General features: G+C 33.9%; 1 protein-coding gene across 1 annotated transcript; it reads left to right on the forward strand.

The window, feature by feature from the left end:
• The first annotated feature begins 5,227 nt into the window (after nt 1–5,227).
• LOC131174058 (uncharacterized) lies at nt 5,228–5,718 on the forward strand. The gene is made up of 2 exons (XM_058137101.1): nt 5,228–5,632; nt 5,710–5,718. Exons 1-2 carry the CDS (start codon nt 5,228–5,230, stop codon nt 5,716–5,718), a joined length of 414 nt encoding a protein of 137 aa, XP_057993084.1.
• The last annotated feature ends 9,217 nt before the right edge of the window (nt 5,719–14,935 follow it).

Below are 14,935 nucleotides of genomic sequence, written 5' to 3' on the forward strand. Positions count from 1 at the left end.
CCCAATAAAGCCCATGAGCCATAGATTTCAACCCTAGGTACCCCATAGATTTTTGTTGTGCTGGATTCATATCCTTACTGTTCAAACCATAAGTTCTAGTGGTAGTTGAGATGAACCTAGGCCTATGCATAAACCCAATGTGTGTATAGGCCCAAGTCCATTTTAAAATCCATGTTAAGCAAGAGGATGCTTACTTATGGTTAAACTTTAAGGATACAAATCATTTGTTTATAGAGGAAAGGTCGTCCTGGACCACCTCCTGTTGGTGCGTCTAGTGTACCATAGCCTAGGATAGAATTTTTTTTTTTACCCTACACATGAGAGTTGAAGGTATAAGGGGGCGAAGATTCAGTTCTGGAGACATTTTTTTCGGTTTATCATTTAGTCTTTGGTCCGATTTTAGTTCAGTTTATACAGTTCGGTTTTGGTTCAGTTTTGGTCGTATTGGTACGGTTCAGTTTTGGCTTTGTAAAGGCAAAGGTAAAAATGAAAGTGCATATTCATGCATTCATGCATTGCATTTGTACATAGCATAAGATGTTAAAACCTTGTATTTTTTTTTCTCTTGTAGTAAACATAGCTTTATAACACATCAGGAAGACTTCTAATCAGGTCACTTGGGTTAGGGAGGGAAAGAGATTAGTAAGAGTTACACCTGCACAAGCTAAAATGGAAGACACTAAGGTCATGTTTAGACAGATGCTTGAAGAAGCTTTGAATGCCAAGATGGCTGAGCTTGAAGGAAAAATCATGGCCAACTTTGAGAAGAAGTTAGAGATGGGTGGGCCTAGTGATGTTCAGGTGAAAAGCCCTAAAGAAGAGACTAGTAAAAAGAAGGCCTTTGATGACGTTTGGGATGAAGAAGATTATCTCCAAGACAAGGCCAAAAAGAAAGAAAAGGGGATAAGTGAGGAGATTAGAGTTGTTACTGAGATGATGGAAAAACTTCAGGCCAGTGTGAAAAAGCAAGCTGAATTTACTGGAATGGGGCTGTTAGATGCAGATGACTTTGACATCTAGTTGGATGGAAATCTACCTGAAAAATTCAAGATGCCTGATTTGGCTAAATTCGATGGTACTGGTGACCCAAAAACCCACCTCAGGTCTTATCTTATAGTCATGAAAACAACTGGTTTGACTAAGAACCAAGTCACTCAGTTCTTTTCTATGTCACTAGAAGGGGTTGCATCTTCATGGTATCATGGGCTAAAAGCCACTGTGAGAAAAGATTGGGAGGAGCTAGTTAGGAGATTTGTGCAACAATACTCCTATAATACAGCTTTAGATGTTACCCTGAGAGACTTATAGACCACTAGGCAAAAACCAAATGAAACCTTTTGAGTATCTATTGAGATGGAGGAAAAGGCCATGAAGATGACCAATAGGCTGTTGAAAGGATCAAGTGCGATTGGTAGTGAAAAGTCTGCAGCCTAGTTATTATGAGAAACTTTGTTATTATCCCTTGGCTACCTTTGAACAGCTATATGATGCTGGGGTATTAGTGGAGGATGTATTGAACAATGAAAAGAAGAGTTATCAGCCCAAGAGGGGAGGATACCAGTCAGCTGGCAACATTACTGGGGAAAACAAAGTCATTAAGGTTCAAACCGTGTCCCGCACCCCTAGAAAGTTCTCTCAATTCAACCAACCTCTATCTAAAGTCTTCGAGCGACTCAAAGCTCGGGGTCTCCTCCAACCCTTGGCACCTAGACCACCACCAAACCCACTGTCACCCAATTATAATGCTAACCTATATTGCCAATTCCATCAAACTCATGGCCATGACACTGATAGATGTTTTCAGCTAAAACACGAAGTTCAGGACTTGATTGATGCTAAGAAAATAGCTGACCCAGAAAATCGACCCAACACACACACCAACCCAATGCCCAACCATAATGTTCCACCTCCACCAGGGCTTTACATGATTTTCACCACCTCAATTGACCCTGACCAAATTCTCAACCTTATCCAACCTATCGAAAAGCTTGATGAACCTCGATCTGTAATGACAATTGATATTTGGGATAGTTACAGTGATGAGAAAGGCTTGTTAGATGTTTGGGTTGACTCTGACGAAGAGGAAAAGAGTAGGGTGAGCCACATGACCAAGAGTGGTAGATATTATCCTGATCCACCCATGGAGAAGGACAACGTGAGAGGGAAAGCCAAGGTGTTGGCTGAAGAGGACACAGATGAAGAGGATGATCAGTTCCTTAGGCAATTGAAGAGGACTCAGGCTAATGTAACGGTCTGGGAATTACTATTGGCATCAGAAAAACACAGAACCGCACTGACCAAGGCCCTGAGTGTACTTAAGGTCTCCACGGAGATAACTCCATAAGAGATTGCCAAAGTTGTGCTTATAGAAGATGGGGGTCATATTACTTTCTCTGATCATGATCTCCCAGCTGAGGGGAGAAACCATAGTAGCGCTCTGTTCGTGACCGTCGAGGTTAGAGGGTGGAAAGTGCCTTGTGTGATGATAGATGATGGGTCAGCCATCAACGTATGCCCTCTGAAGATTTTGCCAAAATTAGGAATTTCTATGTCTGAACTAACTGGTTCTGATCTGGTTATCAGGGCCTATGATGATTCAAAGAGAAACGTGATAGGGGTATTCAAGACTATGGTTAAGGTGGGGCCTATAGAGACTGAAGTTGAGTTCATTATGCTAGACATCCCCATGACATTCTCCTTACTGTTGGGTAGAATCTGATTCCATCCCTTAGGTGGAGTCCCCTCTACACTCCACCAAAAGATCAAGATCCCGCACCAAGATGGTGTAATCACCGTCAATGCTGAAAGAGATGGGGAAGTAGCTATGCTGCAAGTGGATGGTTTGGTACCACTTTTGTGCAGTTTCCAAGTTCTTTGGGATCTATGGAGACTGGATGGACCCTAGGGTGGCCACTATGATGAAAGAGATGAAGTTTTTTCCTGGTATGGGTTTGGGAAAACGAGCTAATGGCTTAGTGACTTTTCCAGAAATAAAGGGGCAGATCACTAGATATGGGCTGGGCTATCAGCCAACTGAAGATGAAGAGGGACTCAAGCCCACCAAGTTTATCAGGGAGGGCGCAATTGCATGGACTGATGACCAGGAGCTGCCGCATGTTGAGGAATTAGAACAAGAGGTCAGTGCCATCAAGTTAAGGTCTGCATGGAAGCCAAGCACTTGGACCTACACCCCTAAGTTTGAGTCTGTCTTTTGTAATGCTCACAGCGGATAATCGATATTGTTATTTCTGATGTACTTGATGACAATTTTGAGGCAAAAATAAATAATATGACTAGTCCTTTTGCTTACTTGTTTGATGTTCATCCTAATGGCTACACGCATGGCATTCATAATCATTTAGAATCTATTTCTGTTAATGCATTAAAATCAATCTCTATTAATTTGGGTACACCAGATGATCCTAAAGACATTAAGTTAACTGAAGATTTAACCCAAAAAGAAAGAGATAAATTTATAGCCTTATTAATAAAGTACCAAGAAGCATTTGCCTGGTCTTATAAAGATATACCGGGAATTGATCGAGACATAGTACAACACAAGATCCCCACAGACCCTAACATGAGGCCAGTAAAACAAAAGAAGCATCGCCTTAGGCCATAATGGGAAGAAAAGATAACTCAAGAGGTGAAAAAGCTCATTGAGGCTGATTTCATTGAAGTAATTGAGTATCCCAAGTGGTTAGCCAACATTGTGCCAGTCCCTAAGAAGGATGGGCGAGTTCGGATGTGTGTAGATTATAGGGACCTGAATAATTCTACTCCTAAGGATGATTTCCCATTGCCTCACATTGATGTGCTTGTTGACAGTGCTGCTTGCATGGCCATGTACTCTTTCATGGATGGTTTTTCGGGATATAATCAGATCCTCATGGATTTGATAGATAAAGCAAAGACAGCTTTTATCACTGAATGGGAGACTTATTGTTATAAGGTCATACCTTTTGGGCTAAAAAATGCTGGTGCGACTTATCAGAGAATGGCTACTATGTTGTTTCATGACATGATGCACAAAGAAGTTGAAGTATATGTGGATGACATGGTAGTAAAATCCCCAACTAGGGAGAGACATTTTGAGGCATTAGAGAAGTTCTTTCAAAGGGTCATCAAGTATAAATTGAGACTGAACCCTAGCAAGTGTGTGCTTGGGGTCACTTCAGGCAAACTGTTAGGGCATATAATCAGTAGAAAAGAGATTGAGGTTGACCCAGATAAGGTGAAGGCAATCCAGGAGATGCTAGCCCCGACAACAGAAAAAGAGATTAGAGGTTTCTTAGGAAAATTACAGTACATTAGTAGGTTCATAGCTACGCTCACAACTACCTGTGAACCAATTTTTAAGCTACTAAGAAAGAATCAGCCAGTAGTGTGGAACGAGCAATGTCAAGAGGCATTTGAAAAGATAAAGCAGTACCTGAGCAATCCACCAATTTTATCACCACCCATCCCTAGCATCCCTCTAATCCTCTACCTATCAGTGGAAAACATGGCCCTGGGGGCAATGTTGGCACAAAAAGTAGAGAATCTGGAGAGAGCCATCTATTACATCAGTAAGAAACTCCTTGCTTATGAGGAGAATTATTCACTAATAGAAAGAACTTGTCTGGCTGTAGTATGGGCAACTAAGAAGTTAAGGCACTACTTTCAGACCCATCGAGTTATTGTAGTATCCCGGATGGATCTTTTAAAGTATCTATTTGAAGTACCGATGCTAGTTGGAAAATTGGCCAAATAGTTGGTCCTACTGTCTGAATTTGATATTGTGTATGAGACTCGAAAAACCATCAAAGGGCGTGTAGTGGCCGAATTTCTTTTTGAAAACCCAGTTAATGAAGAGGAAAAAGTCGAAACAGCCTTCCCGGATGAGAGTCTCAAGCTAGTAGAGGTCCAGCCATGGAAAATGTACTTTGATGGGGCCATGAATAAGAGCGGAACTGGTATAGGGGTAGTTTTGGAAGCACCGAATGGAGAATAATTATTAATGTCAAAAAGGCTATGTTTCCCAACCACTAATAACATTGGAGAATATGAGGCTTGCATTTGTGGCCTAGAGGCATTAATAGCTGTTGGAGCTAAAAAAGTGGAGGTGTTCGGAGATTCAATGCTAGTGGTTTCCCATGTTAAAGGTGAATGAGAATTGAAAGAAGAAAAGTTGAGGCCATACCTAGAGTATGCTAAGAAACTATTATTTAGCTTTGAGGAAGTGACAATGAAACACATGCCTAGAGCTCAAAACCAGATGGCTGATGCTCTAGCCACGCTGGCATCCTTATGGGAGAAGGGTGATCATAAGCTGACCCTGCCAGTTATCCTGATGAGGAGTAGAATCCCATGCTATGAAGGGTTAATAATAGCACATTTAGATCTAGAAGATGAGATGAAATGGTATGAGGACATAAGAAGATATTTAGAGGTAAGAGAATACCCACAGTCAGCCAATAGTAGGGATAGAGCTACAATTCGTAGATTAGCCACTCAGTTCACTTTGGCTGGGGGGCAACTCTACAAAAGGTTCTTCGATGGACTATTGCTCTTGTGTGTGACAAAAAAGCAGTCTGAGCAGATAATGGAGGAAGTACATGAAGGAGTGTGTGGTCCTCACATGAACGGAAGGGTATTAGCTGGCAAAATTTTAAGATTGGGCTATTACTGGTCTACCATGGATACTGACTGTGCTAAATTTGTGAAAAGATGCCATGAGTGCCAAATCCATGGGAATTTGAATCACCTACCGTCTAGTGAACTCTACAGTATGACTTCACTGTGGCCATTCTCAATATGGGGCATAGACATTATTGGGAAGATTTCTCCCACGGCTTCTAATGGCCATAGATTTATCATTATGGCAATTGACTATTTCACCAAGTGGGTTAAAGCTGAATCTTATAAAGTAGTAGGGGCCAAGCAGATAAGTAAGTTTGTTCAAAAGAACTTGAATTGCAGGTTTGGGGTACCCCATGAGATAGTATCAGATAACGGCAGCCAGTTCAAAGGTGATTTCTTAGAATTAATTACCGAATTCAAGATTAAGCATCACAAGTCCTCACCATACAGGGCACAGACTAATGGAGCAGTAGAAGCAGCAAATAAGAATGTGAAAACCATTCTGAGAAAAATGGTTGAAACCTATAAGGATTGGCCTAAGAAACTCCCTTATGCTCTTTGGGGTTATCGCACTACTACAAGAACATCCACAGGGGCAACTCCATTCTGTTTAGTGTATGGGACTGAAGCAGTGCTACCCATTGAGCTAGAGGTCAAATCCTTGAGAGTGATACTAGAAGCTAAGATTCCGGAAAATGAGTGGGCCCAGAAAAGATATGAAGAACTAGCTTTGATTGATGAGAAGAGGATGCGAGCCTTGTATCATATGCAGGCTTATCAAAGGAAGATAGCAAGAGCCTTTAATAAGAAGGTGAAGCCAAGAAAGATCAAAGAGGGAGACATGGTTTTGAAACAAGCTCGGCCCATCCCTTTTTATCCAAGAGGAAAGTTTAAGCCAAACTGGGATGGTCCATACATAGTCAAAAAGATCTTGTCAGGAGGTGCTGTAAGAATATCAGACCTGGATGAGAATGAATTTCAAGAACCAGTCAACTTAGACAAGCTCAAATGGTACTTTGTGTAAGATAGGCTTGCTAGGCTGTAAACTTACAAAAGACGGTCTAGGCAAAAGTAAGGGTCAAAAAAAAAAAAAAAAAAGCTAGATTGAAAACTTGCGAAAGGCGGTCTAGGCAAAAGGTGAGATGAGAGAAGATCTGGATGGAAAACCTGAAAAGGTCATTCAGCAGGTTATAAAGCTTATTTCTAACTTTGGAAGGTTAGAAATTTGGCAAAACTAAATGTAAGAGGGAGTAATGGTGTACCTGAATAAATAAAGAATTTTTTTATTACATTAACTAGGAATGAATTTTATTTAATTATGATCGCGAATGTTTGTGTCTTGAGGGATACATCAAATGATTAAGTAATTGAACTACATTGTTTTGATTTAATCTATGCCTTCTGAGCATGACAAGATAGGTACTTGATATGAATGCCCTGATAATTATCTAAAAAAAAAAAAAAAAAGGGGAGCTTGCTAGGTGGAAAACCCGAAAGGGCCGCTTAGGCAAAAGTTAAAGCAAGCCCGCTGAGATGAAAATCCAAAAGGACATTTCAGGCAAAAGTTAGGGCACAGATAATGGAGTTCATGAAAGAGAAATGAGTTAAGGCAGAAACCATGGGGGGAGAGAAGAAAAAGAAAAATCAGAGGGAAATTGTATTATGACCTTAAGGAAGTCTTTTTTGGTGAACAATTCTTCTAAAAAACTTTGAGGCTATAAGAAAGTTTTTGCAAAAAAAAAAAAAGAGGTCCCTAGAGGACTAAGTTTTTTTTAGAATCTCTAATAAAATCAGCATGCTCATGATAGGAAGTAGCATACAAAAAGCACAAAAATCACAAAAAGAATTTTGAGACCCAGTCATCTCAATTTTTTCAAATCATGAAATAGATATTTTTTGGTAAGTCCTTAGATGTTGTTTAGGGCACATGGCATAGTTGTGTAAGGCGTAGAAGAACATGCATCAACATGTCACCTGTAGGTGCGTAAGGCGTAGAAGAACATGCATCACCACAGTTTCAAGTGTCGAACTACGAGGGGGTCTGATTCTTCCTCAGGATAGTAAGGGGGATACGTAAGTAGTTTAGGACCGCGGTCCTAAATACGAACCCATAACATTTCATGACATATATTTTTTGGTAAGTTCTTAGACGTTGTTTAGGGTATATGGCATAGTTGTGTAAGGCGTAGAAGAACACGCATTAACATATCACCTGTAGATGTGTAAGGCGTAGAAGAACATGCATCACCACAGTTTCAAGTGTCGAACTACGAGTGGGTCTGATTCTTCCTCAGGATAATGAGGGGGATACGTAGGTAGTTTAGGACTGCGGTCCTAAATATGAATCCACAACATTTCAAATCACACAGTTATCACTGTTATGAGACCGTAGCTAGTTTCATGACGCAGAGTGTATTGACAGAGCAAGATACACTCATTTTTCACATGACATAGTTATTACTGTTATGAGACCGTAGCTAGTCTCATAACATAGAGTATGTCGACCGAGCAAGATATACTTGATTCTCATAGCCAATGTTTCATAGTTATTAGAAATTTGAGTTTCACTTTGACGAAACTTGAGCAATGCTTTCGCATTGATTTCAACTTTCGCCAAAGTGGGGGGCAAACTGTAGACCCTTATTTTGTGATGAGTATGTGCATTGAGACCGTGGGAAACCCAATGATGAAAAATTATATGACTGTAAGATGTAATTGGAGGCATGGAGCTGAATTATTAATTCCGTGGCATGATCTTGAAAAAAATAAAAATAATAATAAAGTTTTGGAGAAATTAATTTAATTAAATTTAAATAAAATTTTATTTTGTTTAAATTTAATATGGGTAGTTCTTAAATGGATCTAATTAAGTTTAATTGGGTTCTATAGGCCTAAGAAAGCCTAGTTAGGAATTTTAAATGGGACCCATTTAATTATTTTCTAAAAATTAAAATAACAAAATATCTCTCTCCTCCTTGGCCCCACTCTCTTCCTCACTCCCTATTGGTGCCTTCCATTTTTTCCTGTCTTCCTTTTGGTTGAAACACCTCACCCATATCCCAGTCTTATTTGAATTCTGCAATCGTAGTTATTTAAGTCATCTAAACTTTATCACCCTAAGACTCCAAATCCTACCACACCTCTTCCTCATTCCCTATTGGTGCCTTCCATTTTTTCCTGTCTTCCTATTGGTTGAAACACCTCACCCATATCCCAGTCTTATTCGAATTCTGCAATCGTAGTTGTTTAAGTCATTTAAACTTTATCACCCTAAGACTCCAAATCCTACCACACCTCTTCCTAATTCCCTATTGGTGCCTTCCATTTTTTCCTGTCTTCCTATTGGTTGAAACACCTCACCCATATCCCAGTCTTATTCGAATTCTGCAATTGTAGTTGTTTAAGTCATCTAAACTTTATCATCCTAAGAATCCAAACCCTATCACACCTCTCTCCCAAAACCCTATAAATACCTTATTAGAGAAGAGAAGAAGGGGAGGATGGGAGGAAAGGAGAAGAGAAAATTCAGAGCTATAAGAAATTTAGAGATATTTAAGACTCTTTGAGTTCTTTCTTTTTTTTTTTTTCTTCTTCAATAAGATTTTCATACAAGATTTCTGGAAGGTCAGTTTTTATTGTTTTCTTTTCAAGATCTATGCCACACAATATTTTAATTCTGTGCTATTTGTCTTCAATTTATTTTATATGTTCATATAGATCAAGTAATCATGTTTAATTTGAGGGGATACTCAACTCTGCACATATTTAGTTTCTGTCTCTCGTACTTTTATTATTTTTCTTTATTTTCTTTATTTTTTATTATAAACAAAATTGGTAAGTAGCCCTAAGGTAAGTATCAAAGAGGGCATTTGTGCGGAGCTTATATGGAGCTAAACGGGAGTAAGCCAGGGATATCATTGCCATACTAGAAGAGAAGACCCTTTTTTAAGGGTAGTTTGCCCCAATGACAACTGCATTTACCAACAGGTAAGTAACTCTAAACTTATCGAATAACCATTGGCATGAAATTGTAGTAATAATAGAACTTTTATTTGGTAAATTAAAATTAACCTTATTTTTAATTTAACTGACTTTTGTATGTAATTAATTTAAATAAATATTTTGTAAATTAAAATTAATCTTGTTTGTAAATTAAACTAACATTGGCATGTAAATAAATTTAATTTAATATTTGGTAATTGTAAAATAAATTTGCATGTTAGAAATTTTTATTAGGTTGTGATTGTTTGGGCCTTATATGATATTAGAATAAATTACACATGTAAATAATTAACTTAGTTCAATTATCCTTAGGGTAACTTGGTGAAAATTAATTAATTATATTAAATAGAAACATAGGGTTATTTGAAATTGAATTTGTTTGTAAATTAAATTCTCAATAATAAATTAATTTTAGTCATCTGGTAAATATCATTTAAATAATTAGCAACCCCATAGATAGGAATTACTTGTGCATGAAAATTGTGTGTAAACAACAACCCTTTTGTAAATTACTTGCGTGTGTAGGATTAGAATTGCATTTTTTAGGATAAAGTTTAATAAAGGAATAATAAACAAGACTTCTAGAAACATTAGTAGAGGACTGACACTCGAATTAACGAGGTTAGACCAGGCATAAGGGGTGTCTAACACCTTTCCCTTACGTACCCACTATCCCGAACCTAGACATTGGGCTATGGTAATGACGGTTGTGAAAACTCTGCAAAGAGTAAGTTGCCATCCATGACCCTCGAAAGAAACACTGAATATGTCCCGGTTATTACCCGAGTGGCGACTCCTGTCTATCTATGCCTTCGTGGCATAAATCCTTAGTACTGTGGTAATGTTATGGGAAGACGGTACTTACCAGTGGTTTGATTCTATTAGGATTGTATGAAGTGCATGTCTAGGAAATGCTGTCTAAGGAGGTGGTATTTAAGTGAGACCATTGTGACTCCACCATCTTTCCTGGGCATTACCTGGTGCATTTTATATAATTCCAATGGATGATATTTCACCTCACGCCCCCACCTCCACAGGGGTAGGTCCCATTTCAAAGGTTTCATCGCGCTGAGTTTATCGGTAGCCTCGAATCGTCGATCCGATAGCTGAATCGTCGGATATGAGCATTCAAAGTTTTGAGACCCATTTCTCTCTCTTCTCAAAAACCATTGCTGCCACCACCTAACTCCACTGGTTTTTGGCTTCCCATGGTCACCGGAGCATGCTGGACATCTAGTCTTCATCGGTCGATGGTGGGCTGATCACTGGCCAAAGCAAAAGAAGAAAGAAAATATAAAAAGAAAGGGAGAGAAGGAGAGATGAGAAAGATGGAAGGGTGGTCTGCTCAACGTTTCAAAATTTTTGATTTTTTTTTTTGTCAAATCCTGCGTGCACAGGATCTTTTCAACTTATATATATATATATATATATATATATATATATATATATATATATATATAATTTTTACTTATATTATTATTATTATTTATTTTTTTTTTCAGTGTACTCTTTTTCCTTTAATGAAAAATTACATTTAGGTCCTTCAACTTTCAAAATTTTTCAACTAAGTCCAAAATTCTCTTTAACTATGTCCAAATCTAATTTATCACATTTAAAAATTAAATTTGACTAAAACCTTAATAATAATAATAATAATAATAATAATAATAATAATAATAATAACAACATGTTTAAATAATTTCTCAAAATTTATAATTAAATTATAACATTAATTTAAATTTCAAAGTAATTGTAATTTTATTAAAATAACATCTAATTAAACTATCTTATAAAAAAATAATATTTTAAATTTAAGAAAAATCGAGATATTACAATAAACGTGGATTTTTATAATGCACCAGTTTTTAATGCACTAATTTTTAATAAAAGTTATTGTAGTCTATTTAGAGTAAAACAAATATGTTTTATTACTTAACTTTATCCTAATGCAATAAGAATATTACGATTAATAATTTTCTATTTTTATTTTATTTAAAATATATTAATTTTCAATACTCAATTAAATTTTGCCATTTATTTTTTTTTTTTTTCATCCTATTTATTCCCCTCTTCCCACTTTTATCAATATTATAACTTGTCCAAAATATATAAACATATACAAGTGATGAATTGAAGGATATTAAAACTTTATAATACATGTATTTTCTTTATTTTTAACCCCTCTAGTCTTAGTGCGACTTCGGTCCCGAACTTCATATCGTAACATTTTGGATTTTCATTCTAATTTAGTTCGTCTATTTTCTAGTGACCTAAGTGACCTAGGACTTCGTGGAACGAAGGCAAACTCAACAAAACTTGATTAAGGCATTGTCCTACCTACATTATCTTTAACAAAGTCGCTTGAATATGTTCTCCTAACATTAATAGATAAGAAATACAAGCATCTTCAATATTTTATCTTTTTATATAATTTTTAAGACTAAGATGTGACCAAATTAAGCATTGTTTGAAATGGAAAAACTTATTAGCTAACATGTTGATGTTGTATAAAACATGAAAATTCGCAGTACCCACACTTGTAAAACTGACAACATCTACATCAACTCAGCTTTAAATCTCTCTTAGATAGGAAACTTAGTACCTATTTAAGGTTGAACTCTTTTTTTTTTTTTTTTTTTTTTTTATAGATTATGTATCTCTGTTCAGTAGGTTGATTTATACGTATTATTGATTTTTATTTAAAAGTTTATTTTGTTTTCCGATTAAGCTTTTGACGAAGATAATTGGTTTGGATTGATTTAGTTGTGAAAACTAAGAGATATTATATAGTACAACCGTGATTTAATGTCAGTATTTGACATGAAATGACAAATCAATCATGAAATAATAATTAAGCATAAAATGGTAGTTATCATTTAAAAAAAATTATTTTTAACACATGGAATGACCCATTAATGACCTCTCTCTCTCTCTCTCTCTCTCTTATAAACGCAAGAAAATACTTTACTCATCTCCTAGCAATTTCAACAAAAAAAAAACAAGAGATACATCAACGTATCACAAATAAAAAAAAATAAATTGAGAGAGATTAATCTTAATTTAAATTATAAAAGAAAAATTGAAAATTTAGTCTAAAACTTCATTTGAAATAAATTATTTACAAAAAAATATCAATTTAATTGAATTCTTTCACAATTATATTTGATTTATATTTTTTAAAAAATATTATTTATTTAAGTTAAAAAGAATTAAATTTTTTAATTCTAAATATGAAAATTAGTAAAAAAAATTAAATTAAATTTTTATAAAATTCTTATTTTCAAATAAGGGATTTATAATTGAATTGTATTGGAGCGGGTCTCCAAAATTATAAAACATCAAGTTCAAACTATAATCAAAATTAATTGCATTGTAAAATAAAAAAAAATAATTTAGATTCTATTAATTTATGTTTTAAATCTATATGCTACCAAGAAACTTAATATACTCTTTTTTTTCTTATTTAAAAAAAAACTTAATACACTCTTAAATCAAACAATATAAAAAATAATTATGCATAATTATTAATGAGGATTACGAGGAAATATCTAAACACTAGTATAGAATATTATATCACTCAACAATATAAATAAGAGAAGTAACATCTTAATTATGATCAAAATAATAAATATTATCTTAAAAGTTGTTATCAAGAAGAGTAGAGAATAAGCTTAATAATCGTTAAATTAAATATTTATATCAATATATGTGCATAATTAATTAAAATATTTATAAAAAGTATACAAATTTAAATATAAATATTTAATCAAATAATTATTAAACTTATTATCATATTTGTTCGAGCTTATAATAGCTACACCCATAAAGCTTATAATAGCTACACCCATAATATTATATTATGACAAATGATAAGTGTCTCAACTCAATTAATGTATGTTGTGAATTAATTTTAAAATTAAAAAATTATTATTTAATCTTTATATTTTAATAAAATTAATTAATTGATTCCTGTATTTTGAAAATACATTCTTTAGACTCTATATTTTATTTATATTAAACTATTTAGTCCATTTATTAAATTTTTCATTAGTTAAAGGATTTAATGCCAATCAAACTACCGTTTAATCCCTTTATTATAGTATAAGTAATTAATTAGTTGGTCTGAATTTTAAAAAATACCTTAGCTAGTTTATGTAATTTGATTTTATTAACTTTTTAGTTACACCTATTATTTATTTATATACAAATTGTCCTAATCCTTTATGCTCTTGTCTTTTCTCCTTTACACCAACATCATTTCCTCCCTCATTCTCTATCTATTTTCTATCTTTTGAAAGAAAGTGATACAAGTTGTAGGTGAAAAAAAATATAATTAATTTGCTAGAATAATCAAGAGGATAATTTAGAAAAACTATTTTTCAATAGAGAAAATATAAAAATATACATATGAAATTAAATAAAAGTATTTAAACAATTTATAAAAAAATGTAAATTTACCTTTATTCTCCACACATCAAGTTTTTCATTTTCATTCAGGGTTATATTTTTCAAAATATAAAATTAATTAATTAATTTCAATAAAATAAAGAAATTAAATAATAATTTAATATGTGTTAATTAATAAAAAAATTTAATAAAATAACTAAATAGTTTAATAAAAAAATAAAATATATAAACTAAATAATATATTTTAAAATATAAAGATCAAATAATTAATTTTATTAAAATATATTAATTAAATAATAATTTTCCTTTAAAAGTTTAGTTGATAAAACAAAAGGAATACCCACCTCCTAAGTATGTTAACCTCTTTAGCAATATTCCTTTTGTCTTCTTTAAGTGAGATTATTTAGCACTCAAGTAAAGTAACAATGCAATAGTCAATCACCATCAAATTCAATGCCACTAAAAAATTTAATTTGAAATTTTTTTAAAAAATAATAATGGAATGGAATCAATTATCGCATTAAATTTAATTTAAATAGAAAAGTTAATTTCGTTTAAATTAAATTAAATATTATAATTCCACTCCAAATGGTTGTATCATGTTCTAATCATCAAAAGCTAGCTTTTCAAAGCTTAAAACTAGTGATTTTTTCAATATAGCTAATTTTTAATGATTTTATCTTTAAAATATCTTTAAAATGAATAGATTACTAAAGTTAAATAAATATAAAATATTAAAAATTAAATTAATAAAATTAAAAACATTAATCAATTATTTTTTTTAATTCTTAACGGGTAAAAAATAGAAATCATCTAGTTAGAATTTTCTAACTATCTATTATAAGGTATTATAATAAAAAATAAAATAATTATTTTTTATTATGTAATTTATTAATTATTATTT

The sequence above is a fragment of the Hevea brasiliensis genome, chromosome 15, assembly GCF_030052815.1.
Source record: "Hevea brasiliensis isolate MT/VB/25A 57/8 chromosome 15, ASM3005281v1, whole genome shotgun sequence".
NCBI lineage: Eukaryota > Viridiplantae > Streptophyta > Magnoliopsida > Malpighiales > Euphorbiaceae > Hevea > Hevea brasiliensis.

Excerpts from the sequence above, each read along its gene's own strand:
- LOC131174058 (XM_058137101.1), top strand. The coding sequence starts at position 5,228 with ATGAAACACATGCCTAGAGCTCAAAACCAGATGGCTGATGCTCTAGCC.